Source organism: Salmo trutta, chromosome 17, assembly GCF_901001165.1.
Source record: "Salmo trutta chromosome 17, fSalTru1.1, whole genome shotgun sequence".
In the NCBI taxonomy this organism is placed as follows: Eukaryota; Metazoa; Chordata; class Actinopteri; order Salmoniformes; family Salmonidae; genus Salmo; species Salmo trutta.
Genome location: NC_042973.1, coordinates 8,127,012 through 8,146,641, shown reverse-complemented (window position 1 = coordinate 8,146,641; position 19,630 = coordinate 8,127,012). Strand labels below are relative to the sequence as shown.

Below are 19,630 nucleotides of genomic sequence, written 5' to 3'. Positions count from 1 at the left end.
TGAATAAGTATACCGACAGAAGTTTCAAATAAAATACTGGAGTAGGACTCGGGTTGAGGAGAGCAGGACTCGGGTTCAGGAGAGCAGGACTCGGTTTCAGGAGAGCAGGACTCGTGTTCAGGAGAGCAGGACTCGTGTTCAGGAGAGCAGGACTCGGGTTGAGGAGAGCAGGACTCGAGTTGAGGAGAGCAGGACTCGGGTTGAGGAGAGCAGGACTCGAGTTGAGGAGAGCAGGACTCGGGTTCAGGAGAGTAGGACTCGAGTTGAGGAGAGCAGGACTCGGGTTCAGGAGAGCAGGACTCGGGTTCAGGAGAGCAGGACTCGGTTTGAGGAGAGCAGGACTCGGTTTGAGGAGAGCAGGACTCGGTTTCAGGAGAGTAGGACTCGTGTTCAGGAGAGCAGGACTCGGGTTGAGGAGAGCAGGACTCGAGTTGAGGAGAGCAGGACTCGGGTTGAGGAGAGCAGGACTCGAGTTGAGGAGAGCAGGACTCGGGTTCAGGAGAGTAGGACTCGAGTTGAGGAGAGCAGGACTCGGGTTCAGGAGAGCAGGACTCGGGTTCAGGAGAGCAGGACTCGAGTTGAGGAGAGCAGGACTCGGGTTCAGGAGAGCAGGACTCGGGTTCAGGAGAGCAGGACTCGGGTTCAGGAGAGCAGGACTCGGGTTCAGGAGAGCGATTTGAACTATGAGGATTTCGACTTAGACGACAAAGATTGCTTTCGAGAAAGATTGGATCCACTTTTAGATCTGTAAGTAAATTATTTTCAGGACTTTATATAGCTCATTTACTATATGTATTTCATTTTTTTATAAGTTGTTTGTCTGCTTTTTGTGCTTTGGATTTAGTTTACATAGGCCTATGTAACAAGTGATTTCAATGTTATATAATTCCAAAGTAGTTATTGTCTATGTTTCATATTAGTTTACTGTTTGCTGCTCTAATTTTCATCCTTGTAACTCAACTCTCATGGCGATTGTTTATTTTTGGTTCTCACCTCTGTCTTTTAAGTGTTTTTGTTTTTGCAGTGTGTGTGTGTTTCACACCTTCTATGTGAGTCACTGTGCAGATAAAGTTTAGGCTTGGTGTTTTTACTTTACAGTAATGTCGTTTTGTACATTTAGTCAACTGTAATTCTGTGTCTTACAACAATACATCCCTTTATTTTATTCACCACAGAGTGGAGGATGCAGAGGATTTGGATAATGCCGTTTGGGAGCCACCCCTCCCCAGCGACCGGCGGGGGCGGTGTGGATGTTGCCTGTAATCCATGGCTTCTGTCGGGGATATGTACATACGGTCACTGTGGGCACAACGTTGTCGGTCCACTTATTGATGAGGCCTGTGACTGAGGTGGTATACTCCTCAATGCATTTGGATGAATTGCAGAACATATTACAGTTTGTGCTAGCAAAACAATCAACATATGACAACAAATGAATGCAATCTCATTTAATGAGGAAAATTATCTTGGGTTGGAGAAGCCTCTAGTGATGGCTCTATACATTCTGGTGAAAAGGGAGGGTTTGCGACCCTTCTCTTCAGGTGGGAAGGAATATGCGATGTAATTTCCCTCTGGAGCAAAGGTACCATGAGAATTTGTCCTCGACTCTGCAAAGAAAGACCATCCAGTATGTCATGGGTAACAATTCAGAGGAGAGTGCAATGTCTTTCCAAATTGATTAGTGGAATGGTAAAGGGATAATGTCTTAGTCTTGACTGAGCAGCAGCGTAAACAACAGCAGGACTTACCTGTAAAGTACACAGTAGGGGAAGTGTTCTGAGGCTGGTACTCCATAGACTTTTGAGGACAGTGGTCCTTGCTAACTTTCTTGGAACCCTGGTTGGTGGGAAAAGGCACATTATAACGGAAAATGTTATATCTTAAAGTACAGTATATCAACTGCAAAAAGGCAAAACAATGCTAAAATACTGAATGATATAAACAAATAATATCTCATACATTCAAAAGCAGTGTTATTCATGAAAATATGTACTTGTACTATACCTTTGTGTTAAAGCATATCTTGCTAAACATGCTTTTCTTGCTTTTCTTGGACTTGAAGATGGGGATCTGCTCTCCAGTACTGCTGGTGGTATCCCTTACCAAATCCAACATCCCTTCTACAATGTCACTGGTGGCCATGCTGGTACCAGACTCAAAAGAACATTTGGCATTGGCTTTGGTGATCATTTGATGACTTGAGCCAACTGATAAGGCATCCATCATTTTGTTGACCATGACCTTGGTGAGCTGATTCATTGTGTCACTATCCTTTGGCTTGCTCTGATTGAGCTGGATAGGAAAGACCATGCAAGTAGAAGTGCTTGGTTTGTTCTGGACTGAAACATCAATGTTTATATCTTCATACTCATCTGACCACTGTTTTAGGAAGCCCCTCACTGTCTCTTCAGCAAATATCTGGAGAAGCTGAGAGGAGAGCTTCCTGGATACGGTACATTGTTCCTTTCCCCATTTCAGCCTTGAAAGAATGGAGTCAGAAGCACTTCTGGCTGCTGCCAATGTTAGGACCTGTGGAGTGCTGTGGTTGTCCTGAATGGCTATCACTTTATCCACAAATTCATGACTGAAAATGTGGATGGTCCCAGTGGAAATTATTTTTCTCAATTTCCTAACAGCAGATCGGAGGTTGTCAGGATGAGAAGCAACTTTTCCATCTTCCTGTGTGTTCTCAACACTTTCCACCATTTTGTCCACTACCACCCCAGCAGCTTGCCTGACTTTGTCCACAAAGGATGGGGGAAGTAAGTCTTTTGTGTGAAACAAGTCCTGAATGATCATGTTTCTTACAATGGGAAAGTCACTCTGAGCAGGTAACTCAGTAGGGATGGGAGCACCGGGCAAGGTGAAGTCCCATTCTGACTGCTTTGATTTTGAAGTAGGTGTTAGAGAGATGGAGGAGCATGAAGAAGATGTATTTCTTGTCTTTTGGCTGTCAGCACTCCTACAGCGGATCGTGCCAATATCCTCCAGCATGAATCCTGAGAGCTCAGTGGTTTTAGGTAGTAATTCATGTGGAATGTCCACACAGGCATCTTTTCCACCAGGTGTAACACTGCTCTGGTTGACCTCAAGATGGCCGAGATTAGCTCTTTGTGGTGCAGAACTGCTTTGATATGTAAACATTTTGATTGAACCAAGTGTTGTGTCTGATATTTGAAGATCTTTTCTGAGCAACTCCGTAATCTTACTTTGCAGACTGTAGTAGATGTTACAAGCAACAGACCAGATCATTTTCTCAGAAACCTGTTCAGTGGTGAGCAGGGAGGTTCCAGATACCATGTCAGATGATTGGGTGGTCTGGGTGAGCTCCTGCAGATCTTTCACCATGGTTTGTATAATATCAGTAGATGTGGTGGATGTAGATACAGACTGTAGGCACTTAGCTGTTGTACCTTCCTCCACAATGTTAAATGATCTAGAGAGGACCTCACTCACTACTTTCTCAGCTTTGGTTTGGAACTCATGACTAGAGAGTTTCTGGAGGCTCTTTGTTGAAAGACTATGGGAAGATGCAATGCCTTTGGAGGCAGTCGTGCTGCAATCTAGACTTACTGGAGAGGTTCGCTCAAGAGAATCTTGGAGACGTTCAAACATGTCTTCACATGGTGTTGGGGACCTTGACAAGGAGATGTTATTCAGCTGAGACAGAACACCATCTACCAACATGTTGACCTCAAGGGACATATCAGATATTTTCTTTCCTACCCTGGAGGAGAAAGGTTCTTTTGACATCTCGGCCTCGCATGAGGTCAAGATAGTTGAAATAACCTCTTTGGTACTATTGTTCATTAGACTCTCGTCTGTTTCAGTCCAGAGAAGTTTTGAACTCTCGCTGACACCCCTGTGTAGAGCCACTTCCTGGTTCAAACTGGGCAAGTGAGGCACACTCTTACTAGCTTGCCTCAAGTTCTGGCTTGCCAAACCAAGGTACTCCTCAGTCACAAGATGTCCAGAGTCCTCTGTGGGTGTATGGCTGGACATTCTTTTCTGCACATCTGACCTCCGCCGGTGAATGGTGAAGTTCTTTAATGTCTTCTTAATGTTGTTATATAAACTAGTGGTAGCAGACCAGATCCTGCTCTGTAGCTTTTGTGCATTTTCCTGGAGGTCAGGTTCTTTCTGATATACCTCCAATGGTTGTGCCAAGTTTTGCAAGTCTTCCACAAATGTGTCAATGATGCCAAAGGATGCTGAATCCACACAAATATCATTTGACAAGGTGCTCTGGTTTTGAATGGAACCAGACCTGGATGCTACAGAATAAGCAGGCTTTGCACTAGTTAAGCTACTGTTGGACTTTTTAACTAGGAACTCACTCACTGCTTGGGTGGTGTTTCTCTTGATTTCCTCACTTGAGAGTTTTTTCATGCAATCTAACAGACTGATCAAAGAAGCTGTGGCTTTACTTCTGCTGTCCTCAATTTGAGAGGGGAACTCAAATTGTGATGAGGCCCTGGAATGGGAGATATCCCCAAGCTGAGCCAGAACACCCTCTACAAATTGTTGTCTCTCAATAGAGAAGTCTGATCCTTTTTCTCCAACAGTGGACGGGGGGTCCTCCTTTGACATCTCAGTGTTGTACAAGACCAGAAGCTCTGAGATGACTTCTTTGGTGCAAGTTGTCAGAAGGCGCTTGCTTTCTTCTGAGTCAGTTTGTGCCCAAATAGGTTTTGAGCTCTCACTTAGGCCTCTTTGTAAAGTAACTTCACCAGTGGACTCTGGCAACTGAGGCTCACTCTTACTGGGCCTATATTTCATGTCTAAGCAAGGAAGTGGAACTGTTTCCTTAAACTCAGCATTTGTGGTGTTGTCATCAGATGTGACAATGCTCTTTAGGGCAAATCTCTGAAGCTTGCTGAAATAATCATTCAAGTTGTTTTGGATGCTGTGGTAAATGTGAACAGCAGCAGACCAGGCACTCTTCTGTTGAGGACTCTCTTCAGATTCCGCCAAGGACTTCATATCTGACACGAAAGTCTTAACAACTACTGACGCTGCTGAGCCCACTGGGTGAATCGACAATGTCTTTACAATGCCAGACAATGTTTCACCTGATACAGCACCTGTTAACTCCGACTGAACGACTGAACTAGGAAAGCTCAAACTGCTGACTTTTTTGGCAAGAACTCCACTCACTGCTTGCATTGCTGATGTTTGAAACTCCCGGCTGGAGAGTTTTTGGATGCTCTTAGATGTGAGCATGCAGGAGGAACCAGATTCACTAATATTGTAGCTGCTCTCGTATTTCCTTATCAGGGCATCAAGATCGTCAATGAAGCCAATATGCGATGCCAAAAACATGATCTTGTCCTTCAGATCTTTCAGCAAATTCTGTTCGTTCTCATCAACAAAAGCCACCATTGTGTCAGAGATGGTGGTCATGACTTGCCCTGTTAGACACTTGCTCTCTTGGTCAACTTTTTCAAGTTTAGCTGCCAGCTCTCTCACCATGCTCTCAGTCACCTTGGTCTGTGAGTCTCCCCTTACAGGTGTCACTTGAGAGGTTTGGCTCGCGGAGGCACTCTTAACCACCACTGAAATGGATGACTTGACATCTTTAATCACTTCTGCCATTACAGCAGGGGTCATCTTCGGAGAGCATGCAATTCCAGATGGAGAATCGGACATGCATGCAAGTTTGGAGAGAGACCCTTGCAGGCTGTCCTGCACACAGGTGATGAGGGTGTCCTCTGAGACACCTAAAAGGACTTGTAGCGACTCAGAGTTGGTTGTCTTCTGCACCTCAGACAGAGAGGTTTGAGACCTTGAAAAAAAACAGAAATCATCACAGTCAAATAATATGTAAGGCTGTGAGGCACGTTGCTCTGGTGGAGGTGTGTCAAACACATCTGCAACATTGAAAACAATGGGGGAGTCGTTGCTTTTGCTCTGGGAAAACACGTTAGTGTGGTGGTGTGTCAACCACATCTAATAATAATCAAACATAATTTATTCAACTTCTATAGCTCTTTTCATTACAGAAAGAAAAAAGAGTAAAGCTTCTGCTGGTTTGGAGAAGAAAAGAAAACTGTGTGTGCCCAGACTAAATTATTCTGTTTTAAAGTCAAATAATATGATAAAGTAGAGTGCTTTTTTGTATAAGTAATTTGTATTGAAACTGGCTTGTACAGTTGAAGTCGGAAGTTTACATACACTTAGGTTGGAGTCATTGAAACTTGTTTTTCAACCACTCCACAAATTTCTTGTTAACAAACTATAGTTTTGGCAAGTCGGTTAGGACATCTACTTTGTGCATGACACAAGTCATTTTTCCAACAATTGTTTACAGACAGATTATTTCACTTATAATTCACTGTATCACAATTCCAGTGGGTCAGACGTTTACATTCACTAAGTTGACTGCGCCTTTAAACAGCTTGGAAAATTCCAGAAAAGAATGTCATGGCTTTAGAAGCTTCTGTTAGGCTAATTGACATAATTTGAGTCCGTGGATGTATTTCAAGGCCAACCTTCAAACTCAGTGCCTCTTTGTTTGACATCATGGGGAAATTAAAAGAAATCAGCCAAAACCCCAGAAAAAAAAATTGGTTCATCAGTTTCTCAGACCACTGAGAAACTGAGCTATTGTACTCTGCCCAGAGACAGGAGACGCCTCAATCCGCTTTCTGAAGGCTTTAGAGAGCCAATGGAAGCCTTAGAAAGTGCTACGTAACCCCACAGATACTGTAGTTTCGATAGAGAACCAAAAGAAGAACTACAAATTCTCAGACAGGCCACTTCCGGCTTTGAATATTATCAGGTTTTTGCCTGCCATATGAGTTCTGTTATACTCACAGACACCATTCAAACAGTTTTAGAAACTTCAGAGTGTTTTCTATCCAAATCTACTAATAATATGCAAATATTTGACTCTGAGCCCGAGAAGTAGGCCGTTTAAATTGGGTACGTTTTTCATCCGGCCGTGAAAATATTGCCCCTTATAGCGTAGAGGATAAACATCAAATACTGTTTAAGGACAATCATAAATACAAGGCAGTATTGAAGAATGGTTACGGACATACCTCAAGGCTGGCATGGGCAATGGTTTTGGGCAAAACCCGAGACGAAAAGTAAAAAAGTTCCATTACCGTTCGAAGAAACATGTCAAATGATGTTTACAATCAATCCTTAGGGTCTTTTTATCATAAATATTAGATAATATTCCAACCGGACAATAGCGTATTCATTACAGAGGAAAAAGAAGGAACGGCACGCCTGCGTGACCGCGCAGTAAACAACTCATTTGCCTCAGGCAGTCCACTTGTTGAGTCAGCTCTTATTCTCTCCCCAGTAACAGTAGAAGCATGAAACAAGGTTCTAAAGACTGTTGACATCTAGTGGAAGCCTTAGGAAGTGCAAAATGAACCCTAAATTGAAAAACTACAAATCTCAAATTTCCACACTTCCTGGTTGGATTTGTCTCAGGATTTTGCCTGCCATATGAGTTCTGTTATACTCACAGACATCATTCAAACAGTTTTAGAAACTTCAGAGTGTTGTCTATCCAAATCCATTAATAATATGCATATCCTACCTTCTGAGCCTGAGTAGCAGACAGTTTACCACGGGCACGCCTTTCATCCGGACGTCAATATACTGCCCCCTACCCTAGAGAAGTTAAGAACATACCTCATGGCCCCCTTGGGCAGGTAGCTTCCACTGCCCAGACTGCGCATCTCCTTAGTCAGGTAAATCTCCTTGAACTTAAATTGTTGTGATTCCTGCTCTTCTTCCTCTTTTTGCTCCATGCAGTTGGAGGAAGGGTAGGGAGTCGGAATGCGAAAGCTAGCGTAAGACTTTCGACTGCCTTGCCTCTTAGGTACACCAGCCTCAGTAAATCTCACACGGGACTTGTTGTTAGCCTTATCGTCCTCCAGACTGCTGAGTGACGCTGTGAGAGATCTCTGTGACAATGGAGAGGAGGCAGCATCTTGGATGCCCAGTAGTTCGTAAAGACCTGGGATGATGATCTGCATCAGCTTGTCCGATAAAAACTGGACTATCCTCAGACACAAGCCGGCAAGCTGTTGTTTTGTCAGCTGTATTCCAGAAACAGAAGAAGTGTTTTAAAATGTTGCATAGTACGTCTTTCAAAAGCTTATGAACAAGGTTAAACATTCAGTGATCATTGTATTCTGAATAAGCTTTCAGATCTTACCGGGTCAGAAATACCATTACGAATCCTACTCCATTGCCTGAAAATTATTCATATGAATTATTCATATTAATATTATTAATATTGTCAGAAATGTCGGTCAGTAGAGTCATCAGATTAAACAGTATTTTACACACGCTTTGTAGCAATTGTTTTGACAACATTGTGGTATGATGTAACTTTTTCCGCACTGGAAATGTAGTTGATGAATCTGCTTTCATATAATCCTATTGCTTTCCAGGTTTGATAGAGGTACTTTATTCTCTCTACTGTATCAAAGAAAATAGAACATACTCCTCAGTTAGGTTCTGCAGGAAGTTGATAATCAGTGAAAAAGACTCAAGATTTTTCGCACTGTTGAGGCTCTCCTCATCTGTGGTTTCCACAGTGTTGCTTTGCTTCTGGTAGAAATAAACATTATGTGTCTCAAATAATGGCACCAACAGAGTCAAACTTAACATATACAACAAATATCATACTGTAATAATTATTAACTGTTAAAGAGTGGAGGAGCATTGGCAACGTTGGACAAATTTAAACAACTGCAACACAACAGAGATGGTTGTGGTAAGTCAACATTTCCAATGATGGCATCACTAAAACATTTAATTGGATTAATGTTGCAATATGAAATGATGGTCAACTTACCATCTCATTGACAGCTTCAGAGGGCAGGTGGTCATCCACCACACAGACAGGCAGGTCTAGTGACTGGGACAAGGCTCTATGGTCATAACCAGGAGAGAATGGAAACAGCATCAGAGCAATCCCAATGGCAGAATCTAACCACTGTCTTCATGTTAAAGACTCACTTAGTAGTTAATACATAGCCACAAATAATGAGGGGTTCAAATAGATCTGCTGGGGACTTGACCCTACAAATGACTCCAAGAATGATGCCTGACCTGCCCCATAACAAGTTCTCTCTTATTAGACTCTCTCTCTTAATCTCCACACAACAATCTAACTGGACAGAGTGTGAGTGGCCTTACCTGACTGTCTCAGTGTCAGAAACATCATAGTCTTGTTGTTCTATGTCCTCCAGGGACATCTCAGCTACAGCATAGGGGACAAAGCCCGGGATGATCTCTCAAGCTGAAAATAATGACTGTTTATGTGAACTGAACCATTTACAGAAAGTATTCAACCCCCATTGGCATTTTTCCTATTTTATTTCCTTTACAACCTGATATTAAAATAGATTTTTGTATCATTTGATTTACACAACATGCCTACCACTTTGAAGATGCAAAATATTTTTTATTGTGAAACAAACAAGAAATAAGACAAAAAAAAAATGAAAAACTTGAGCGTGAATAACTATTCACCCCCCCCCAAAGTCAATACTTTGTAGAGCCACCTTTTGAAGCAATTACAGCTGCAAGTCTCTTGGGGTACGTCTCTATAAGCTTGGCATATCTAACCACTGGGACTTGCCCATTCTTCAAGGCAAAACTGCTCCAGCTCCTTCAAGTTGGATGGCTTCCGCTGGTGTGCAGCAATCTTTAAGTCATACTACAGATTCTCAATTGGATTGAGGTCTGGGCTTTGATCAGGCCATTACAAGACATTCAAATATTTCCCCTTAAACCACTCGAGTGTTGCTTTAGCAGTATGCTTAGGGTCATTGTCCTGCTGGAAGGTGAACCTCTGTCCCAGTCTCAAATCTCTGGAAGACTGAAACAGGTTTCCCTCAAGAATTTCCCTGTATTTAGCGCCATCCATCATTCCTTCAATTCTGACCAGTTTCCCAGTCCCTGCCGATGGAAAAACATCCCCTCAGCATGATGATGCCACCCCCATGCTTCACTGTTGGGATGCTGTTCTCGGGGTGATGAGAGGTGTTGGGTTAGCGCCAGACCTAGCGTTTTCCTTGATGGCCAAAGAGCTTAATTTTGTCTCATCTGACCAGAGTACCTTCTTCCATATGTTTGGTGAGTCTCCCACATGCCTTTTGGCAAACACCAAACGTGTTTGCTTATTTTTTTCTTTAAGAAATTGCTTTTTTTCTGGTCAATCTTCCGTAAAGCCCAGCTCTGTGGTGTGTACGGCTTAAAGTGGTCCTATGGACAGATACTCCAATCCCCGATGTGGAGCTTTGCAGCTCCGTCAGGGTTATCTTTGGTCTCTTTGTTGCCTCTCTGGTTAATGCCCTCCTTGCCTGGTCTGTGAGTTTTGGTGGGCGGCCCTCTCTTGGCAGGTTTGTTGTGGTGCCATATTCTTTCCATTTTTTTAATAATGGATTTAATGGTGCTCTGTGGGATGTTCAAAGTTTCTGATTTTTTTAAATAATCCAACCCTGATCTGTACTTCTCCACAACTTTGTCCCTGACCTGTTTGGAGAGCTCCTTGGTCTTCATGGTGCTGCTTGCTTGGTGGTGCCCCTTGCTTAGTGGTGTTGCAGACAGGTGGACTTTATTTAACTAATTATGTGACTTCTGAAGGTAATTGGTTGCACCAGATCTTATTTAGGGGCTTCATAGCAAAGGCGGTGAATACAGATGCACGCACCACTTTTCCATTTTACATTTTTTTGACTATTTTGAGACAAGTTTTTTTTCTCCATTTCACTTCACCAATTTGGACTATTTTGTGTATGTCCATTACATGAAATCCAAATAAAAATCTATTTAAATTACAGGTTGTAACACAACAAAATAGGAAAAACACCAAGGGGGATGAATACTTTTGCAAGGCACTGTATCTTAATGGATCCAATCAATTTGCTTAGTTTTCTAAACATGCAATGTTTTTTTTTTTATATTAGAACCAGTGCTTGACTTAGGCAGGAACTCACCACTGCTGAATACCGTTACCTCAAATGTTCCTCCTATAGTATAAGTTCAAAAGAATTGTGGAGCTCCTGCACCTAAAATATTATAATAATATTCATTTGTAAAGCACTTTTCATTATACAAGAATAATCTCAAAGTGCATAAAATAAAAAGATAAAATAGCGAAATAGTTAAATATATATATATATAAATATAAACAGTACCGGCACCTATTTCATTCCAAGTCAAGCACTGATTAGAATATTTGGAACATGAGAATGTTAGAAGGACACCATGACATCATCAGACACATAATATAGAGACCATCTAGAGACACATACTGTACCTTGTAATATAGAGACCATCTATAGACACATACTGTACCTTGTAATATAGAGACCATCTATAGACACATACTGTACCTTGTAATATAGAGACAATCTATAGACACAGACTGTACCTTGTAATATAGAGACCATCTATAGACACAGACTGTACCTTGTAATATAGAGACCATCTATAGACACAGACTGTACCTTGTAATATAGAAACCATCTATAGACATAACTTGTAATATAGAGACCATCTAGAGACACAGACTGTACCTTGTAATATAGAGACCATCTATAGACACAGACTGTACCTTGTAATATAGAGACCATCTATAGACACATACTGTACCTTGTAATATAGAAACCATTTGCAATCTCTGCATTCACCAGGAGGATTTTTGCCCCAAATTTTTGCCCCAAATATACTAGTCTAGAACCCAGAGATTTCTGCACGCCTACTGTGGTACATGGAGTCCTTATTGTTTTACCCCGGTAGGATGGCTGGCCAGGTTCAGGATCTATTTACCCCAGTAGGATGGCTGGCCAGGTTCAGGATCTATTTACCCCGGTAGGATGGCTGGCCAGGTTCAGGATCTATTTACCCCAGTAGGATGGCTGGCCAGGTTCAGGATCTATTTACCCCGGTAGGATGGCTGGCCAGGTTCAGGATCTATTTACCCCAGTAGGATGGCTGGCCAGGTTCAGGATCTATTTACCCCAGTAGGATGGCTGGCCAGGTTCAGGATCTATTTACCCCAGTAGGATGGCTGGCCGGTTTCAGGATCTATTTACCCCAGTGGGATGGCTGGCTGGATTCAGGATCAACAGTGAGCTCCAAAAGTATTGAGACAGTGACACATTTTGTGTTATTTTGGCATGATACCATGATTACGGATAATTGTGAATAATGATGAGTGAGAAAATTAGACGCACAAATATCATACCCCCAATGGTGAGAGGTTAGCATGACTTGGGGGTATGATATTAAATGTTAACCTCCCCTGTTATTGTAATGGTGAGAGGTTAGCATGTCTTGGGGGTATGATATAAAATGCTAACCTCCCCTGTTATCCTCTTAGGGCTAGGGGGCAGTATTTACACGGCCGGATAAAAAACGTACCCGATTTAATCTGGTTATTACTACTGCCCAGAAACTAGAATATGCATATAATTATTGGCTTTGGATAGAAAACACCCTGAAGTTTCTAAAACTGTTTGAATGGTGTCTGTGAGTATAACAGAACTCATATGGCAGGCAAAAACCTGAGAAGATTCCTTACAGGAAGTGACCTGTCTGACAAGTTCTTGTTCTTCTTGGCTCTCTTTAATGAAAACTGAGGATCTTTGCTGTAACGTGACACTTCCTACGGCTCCCATAGGCTCTCAGAAGGTGGGAAAAAGCTGAATGATGTAATTCCAGCCACGGGCAGAAACACATTAGCGCTTTTGGCAAGTGGTCTATCAGAGGACCATCAGACTGAGGCGTGTGCACGAGGGGATCCCATGTTTTTATTTTCTCTCTCTTTGAACCTAAACACGCTTTCCCGGGTCGGAATATTTTCGCTTTTTTACGAGAAAAATGGCATAAAAATTGATTTTAAACAGCGGTTGACATGCTTCGAAGTACGGTAATGGAATATTTAGAATTTTTTTGTCACGAAATGCGTCGTGCGCATCACCCTTCTTTACCATTCGGATAGTGTCTTGAACGCACGAACAAAACAGAGGATATTTGAACATAACTATGGATTATTTTGAACCAAACCAACATTTGTTATTGAAGTAGAAGTCCTGGGAGTGCATTCTGACGAAGAACAGCAAAGGTAATAACATTTTTCTTATAGTAAATCTGACTTTGGTGAGGGCTAAACTTGGTGGGTGTCTAAATAGCTAGCCCTGTGATGCCGGGCTATCTACTTAGAATATTGCAAAATGTGCTTTCACCGAAAAGCTATTTTAAAATCGGACATAGCGAGTGCATAGAGGAGTTCTGTATCTATAATTCTTAAAATAATTGTTGTGTTTTTTGTGAACGTTTATCGTGAGTAATTTAGTAAATTCACCGGAAGTTTGCGGGGGGTATGCTAGTTCTGAACGTCACATGCTAATGTAAAAAGCTGGTTTTTGATATAAATATGAACTTGATTGAACAAAACATGCATGTATTGTATAACATAATGTCCTAAGATTGTCATCTGATGAAGATAATCAAAGGTTAGTGCTGCATTTAGCTGTGGTTTGGGTTTATGTGACATTATATGCTAGCTTGAAAAATGGGTGTCTGATTATTTCTGGCTGGGTACTCTGCTGACATAATCTAATGTTTTGCTTTCGTTGTAAAGCCTTTTTGAAATCGGACAGTGTCTTTAGATTAACGAGAGTCTTGTCTTTAAAATGGTGTAAAATAGTCATATGTTTGAGAAATTGAAGTAATAGCATTTCTAAGGTATTTGAATAACGCGCCACGGGATTCCACTGGCTGTTACGTAGGTGGGACGAAATCGTCCCACTGGCCCTAGAGAAGTTATTGTAATGGTGAGAGGTTAGCATGTCTTGGGGGTATGATATAAAATGCTAACTCCCCTGTTATTGTAATGGTGAGAGGTTAGCATGTCTTGGGGGTATGATATAAAATGTTAACCTCCCCTGTTATTGTAATGGTGAGAGGTTAGCATGTCTTGGGGTTATGATATAAAATCCTAACCTCCCCTGTTATTGTAATGGTGAGGGGTTAGCATGTCTTGGGGTTATGATATTAAATGCTAACCTCCCCTGTTATTGTAATGGTGAGAGGTTAGCATGTCTTGGGGGTATGATATTAAATGCTAACCTCCCCTGTTATTGTAATGGTGAGAGGTTAGCATGTCTTGGGGGTATGATATAAAATGCTAACCTCCCCTGTTATTGTAATGGTGAGAGGTTAGCATGTCTTGGGGGTATGATATAAAATGCTAACCTCCCCTGTTATTGTAATGGTGAGAGGTTAGCATGTCTTGGGGGTATGATATAAAATACTAACCTCCCCTGTTATTGTTATGGTGAGAGGTTAGCATGTCTTGGGGGTATGATATAAAATGCTAACCTCCCCTGTTATTGTAATGGTGAGAGGTTAGCATGTCTTGGGGGTATGATATAAAATGCTAACCTCCCCTGTTATTGTAATGGTGAGAGGTTAGCATGTCTTGGGGGTATGATATAAAATGCTAACCTCCCCTGTTATTGTAATGGTGAGAGGTTAGCATGTCTTGGGGGTATGATATAAAATGCTAACCTCCCCTGTTATTGTAATGGTGAGAGGTTAGCATGTCTTGGGGGTATGATATTTGTGTGTCTAACTTTGTAGCTCAACATTATTCATAATTAATTCAGAATTATCCGTAGTCATGGTAGCATCCACATGAATGTAGAAGTGTTTAGAAACGTTCTATTCTTATTTACAATGAAAGTGACTCCAAAATGACACAACAGATTATTTACCATAAAATAATCTGGAACACAACCAAAACAAACAGCAAATGCATCCAACAAATTTGTAGTCACAAGCTTGTTGTAGTCATTTTGTGCTATGAATATGGGAACAAATACTTAACTTTTTACTACTTTAATACACATGTAAGTTCATTTGTCCCAATACTTTTGGTCCTCTAAAATGGTGGGGGTCTATATAAAACAAAAAGTGCCGTAATTTCTAAATGGTTCACCCGATATAGGGCTCCCGAGTGGCACAGCGGTCTAAGGCACTGCATCTCAGTGCAAGAGGCGTCACTACAGTCCCTGGTTCGAACTCAGGCTGTATCACACCCGGCCGTGATTGGGAGGCGCACAATTGGCCCAGCGTCGTCCGGGGTAGGCCGTCATTGTAAATAAGAATTTGTTCTTAACTGACTTGCCTGGTTAAATAAAAAAGTACCAAAATACGTATTTATATATTCTCAAATTAAAGCTGACAGTCTGCACTAACCTCATAGTCATTGTATCATTTCAAATCCAAGGTGCTGGGGTACAGAACAAAACAACTAAACATTTTGTTGCCTTACCGCCTTATACTAAAATGTATAAGTTTCTTTTCCCCTTATCAATCTACATACAATACCCCATAAAAACAGATTTACATTTTTTTTGCAAGTTTATTTAAAAACAAATAAAACAGAAATAGTACATTTACATAAGTATTCAGACCCATTACTCAGTTCTTTGTTGAAGCACCTTTGGCAGCAATTACAGCCTCGAGTCTTCTTGGGTATGACGTTACATGCTTGGCACATCTGTATTTGGGGAGTTTCTCCCATTCTTCTCTGCAGATCCTCTCAAGCTCTGTCAGGTTGGATGGGGAATGCCGCTGGACAGCTATTTTCAGGTCTCTCCAGAGACGTTCGATCGGGTTCAGCTCCGGGCTCTGGCTGGGCCACTCAAGGACATTCAGAGACTTGTCCCGAAGCCACTCCTGCATTGTATTGGCTGTGTGCTTAGGGTCGTTGTCCTGTTAGAAGGTGAACTTTCGCCCCAGTGTGTGGTTCTGAGCACTCTGGAGACAGTTTTCAACAAGGATCTCTCTGTACTTTGCTCTGTTCATCTTTCCCTAGATTCTGACAAGTCTCCCAGTCCCTTCTGCTGAAAAACATCCCCACAGCATGATGCTGCCACCACCATGCTTCACCGTAGGGATGGTGCCAGGTTTCCTCTAAACGTGACGCTTGGCATTCAGGCCAAAGAGTTCAATTTTGTTTTCATCAGACCAGAGAATCTTGTTTCTCATGTCTGAGTCCTTTAGGTGCCTTTTACTGAGGAGTGGCTCCCGTCTGGCCACTCTACCATAAGGGTCTGATTGCTGGAGTGTTGCAGAGATGGTTGTCCTTCTGGAAGGTTCTCCCATCTCCACAGAGGAACTCTGGAGCTCTGTCAGAGTGACCATCAGGTTCTTGGTCACCTCACTGACCAAGGCACTTCTCCCCTGAATGCTCAGTTTGGCCGGGCGGCCAGATCTAGGAATAGTCTTGGTGGTTCCAAACTTCTTCCACTTAAGAATGATGGAGGCCACTGTGTTCTTGGGGACCTTCAATGCTGCAGGCAGTTTTTGCTACCCTTCCCCAGATCTGTGCCTCGACACAATCCTGTCTCGGAGCTCCACGGACATTTCCTTCGACCTCGTGGCTTGGTCTTTGCTCTGACATGCACTGTCAACTGTGGGACCTTTGGGGTGTGCCTTTCCAAAAATCATATCCAATCAATTGAATTTACCACAGGTGGACTCCAATCATGTTGTAGAAACATCTCAAGGATGGTCAATGGAAACAGGATGCACCAGAGCTCAACTTCGAGTCTCATAGCAAAGGGTTTGAATACTTATGTAAATAAGGTGTTACCTTTTTTTTTTTTTCATTTTAAATTGCAAAAATGTCTAAAAACCTGTTTTTGCTTTGTCATTATGGGATATTGTGTGTAGATTGATGAGGAAAATGTATGTAATCCATTTTAGAATAAGGCTGTAATGTAAAAAAATGAAATGTGTAAAAAGTCAAGGGGTCTGAATACTTTCCAAATGCACTGAAGCAGTCTATAAGGTATATCTTACTACAGTTTAGACCTACCTTGTTATTTTCTTCCATCTGGCAAAATCATATTAATGGATTAAATCTATTTAGTTTGTTTTGTTGCTTGTATTTTTATGAATTGTTTGAAAGTACAAGTATTATCTACTTTCTGAAGGACAGCCAAGCTGATAGGCAACATAGAACCTACAGACAATTATGACATCATTGGAACACACGTACGTGTCACAAAGACCTTGAGCCCAAAAAAAGCAGTGTAGCAGTGCTGCCCAAGCTGGGGCCAATACACTTTTATTAGGCTTTTATGCAGATTCACAAATAATGCTCTACTTGAAGGCAATGAGTACACATGTAGCAACATGGCTGAGCTTTAACGTGTAAATAGAAGTTACATTTTAGTCATTTAGCAGACGCTCTTATCCAGAGCGACTTACAGTAGTGAATGCATACATTTCATACATGGCTCCCCGTGGGAATCGAACCCACAACCCTGGCGTTCCAAACACCATGCTCTACCAACTGAGCTACATATGACACTAACCATATGTATAATCCTAAAATGCTTGCCCCAAATACAAGTCTAGAACCCAGGTATGTCTCCTATCTATAGTATCTTTAAGGTACATCTTATTACAGTTTAGGCCTACCTTATTATTTTGGATGTGATTAATTCGATTCTATGCAATTTCATCTTTGAGGACTGACATGGAAGCAACCATTTCATAACCCTGAAATCAATAACCCCACCCCAGTTTCAGAAGAGATATCAAACCATATCTTGTCATTCTGTATTACATACACCCAGGCTGTGCCTGGACAGTGATGGATGGCTATATGGAGCATCCTTGTCCATCATGTTCAGTGTGTTTAGTGCTCTCACCACAGCGAGGCAGCAGAGTACCAGTTGTAGTAGGTGCAGGCAGAGCGTAGTAGTTAACGGCAGTGTCCAGTGTATAAGAGGTAGCCTATCCATCACCATATCAATAACTGCAGAATCTCATGACACGCTCTCACACTCCCCCATTTAACACAACTTCCAAACTAACTGGACCTAAAACAAAGTGTAACTTCGTGGCCATTCCAAGTCAGGATCACACCTAATATCAAAATAGCTGAAGAGGATAAACAACAAAGGTATTCATGTTTTGTAGGGGGGATTAATGAGTTGACGATTATGTGGTAGTTGTTTCACTATCGATTATGAAATTGCATTAAATCAAAACAGTCTGACCCAATGATTTACTGTTCGTAAGGACAGAGTGCCACTAGTAATATTGAACATTAAGTCGAAATGTAGCTAGGGGAGTTCAAGATCCAAGATCACATTTTCTTTCTATGGATTAGCCCTTCTGTCAAGTGTCGGTTGTCCAGTAAAAAGCTCAAACAAACAAGCTCAAACTTCTATTAAGATTATCGGTCGGATTCTGTGATCAATGTGAATCTGTGAACAGTCTTGTGAGTTTCTACTAGAATCCCCATTAGCTAACGCTATAACGTTAAGCTAATCTTCCTGTGGTCCAACACCAATTGATAAGACATTACAAACTATTACAAATTAAGACTTTACAAACATTTAACAAGTAGACAATATAGACAATTAAAATACCTTTAACATTCAGTTGATGCTTTGTAGGTGATGCAATAGCTGTAAGCTATAGAGCTCATGGCCAAGGTGAGTTAAGCAGCTAGAGTAGTTTCCTGTATGCCCATGCTGCACATAGCCTACCCCAATACACTACTTAGCCTAGTAAACAAGCCTAAACACCGCAGGTACATTTGCCCCTATTCACTGTTACAGGGGTCAGAGATCACAGTCAGAAGCCTACCACTACCAACGGGCTACAACTGTTCAGTATTGTTGTCTAATTTATGGACATCGTCCATAAATGTGACATTGTTTTTTAAATCAAGTAGACCCAACACAGCTTCAGAAGATGGAGGTAGGCTTATGGCTACTACATTTGACCAATATCCATGTACCCATTTTTCAGTTAGCATGGTCATGTTTTCTTTCACGTGAGAAATATTAACCAAGCATCATTTCCCCTTGTTTATCTCCTTCGAAATACTGCAAGCTGCAGGGCTATAGAAATAATGACTGTATTGGCATGATTCCATACCTTATTATTGACTTCAATTGGAGATGTAATTCACTCCTTTTGACCAGTAGGTGCGTCCTCATTTCCAGAGAAAATGTGCAACAGTTCTACACACACCTATTTAACTGTTTTCATTACATCATCAGCTACCTTTGTTACATCACAAAGCCAGCTGGCTAAATCTGGCACATTTACAGAAATACAGCGCATTTTCCCTGTCAAATACATTTGATAAAAAATAAATGTCCAAAACAAACAGTGGTGGAAAAAGTACTCAATTAGTCAAGTAAATGTGAAAGTTGCACAGTAAAATACTAGTTGAGAAGTCTGAAAGTATTTGGTTTGAAATATACTTAAGTATCAAAAGTAAAAATAATAAAAGATTAAGCAAAGCAGACAACACAATTGTATTGTTTTTTTAAATTGTAATAGCCAGGGCAACATTCCAACACTTAGACATAATTTATAAACTAAGCATTTGTGTTTATTGAGTCTGCCAGATCAGAGGCAGGGGATGGCCGGGGATGTTCTCTTGATAAGTGTGTGAATTGGACCATTTTCCTGTCATACAAAGCATTCAAAATGTAATTTTGGGTGTCAGGGAAAGTGGATGGATTCAAAAGTACATTTTTGTCCTTTATGAATGTACTGAAGTTGTCAACAATATAAATGGTTAAAGTACAGATTCCCCAAAAACGCT

The 19,630-nt window shown here is 41.5% G+C and overlaps 1 protein-coding gene across 3 annotated transcripts; it reads right to left on the bottom strand.

Moving 5' to 3' along the window:
• Positions 1–1,142: 1,142 nt before the first annotated feature.
• LOC115151525 (uncharacterized) lies at positions 1,143–19,277 on the bottom strand. Of its 3 annotated transcripts, none has more exons than XM_029695530.1 (9): positions 18,952–19,277; positions 9,169–9,271; positions 8,825–8,900; positions 8,471–8,577; positions 8,180–8,216; positions 7,651–8,060; positions 2,005–5,785; positions 1,749–1,836; positions 1,143–1,607 (listed from the first exon to the last, which is right to left on the bottom strand). In XM_029695530.1, the coding sequence occupies exons 2-9, from the start codon at positions 9,225–9,227 to the stop codon at positions 1,462–1,464; spliced, it is 4,704 nt and encodes a 1,567-aa protein (XP_029551390.1). In that variant the 5' UTR covers positions 9,228–9,271; positions 18,952–19,277; the 3' UTR covers positions 1,143–1,461. The 3 variants fall into 3 exon arrangements, with proteins under 3 accessions (XP_029551390.1, XP_029551389.1, XP_029551391.1); XM_029695529.1 differs by lacking the exon at positions 18,952–19,277 and adding an exon at positions 18,438–18,825; XM_029695531.1 differs by lacking the exon at positions 18,952–19,277 and adding an exon at positions 18,438–18,825 and having other exon boundaries at positions 8,471–8,574.
• Between the last annotated feature and the right edge of the window lie 353 nt (positions 19,278–19,630).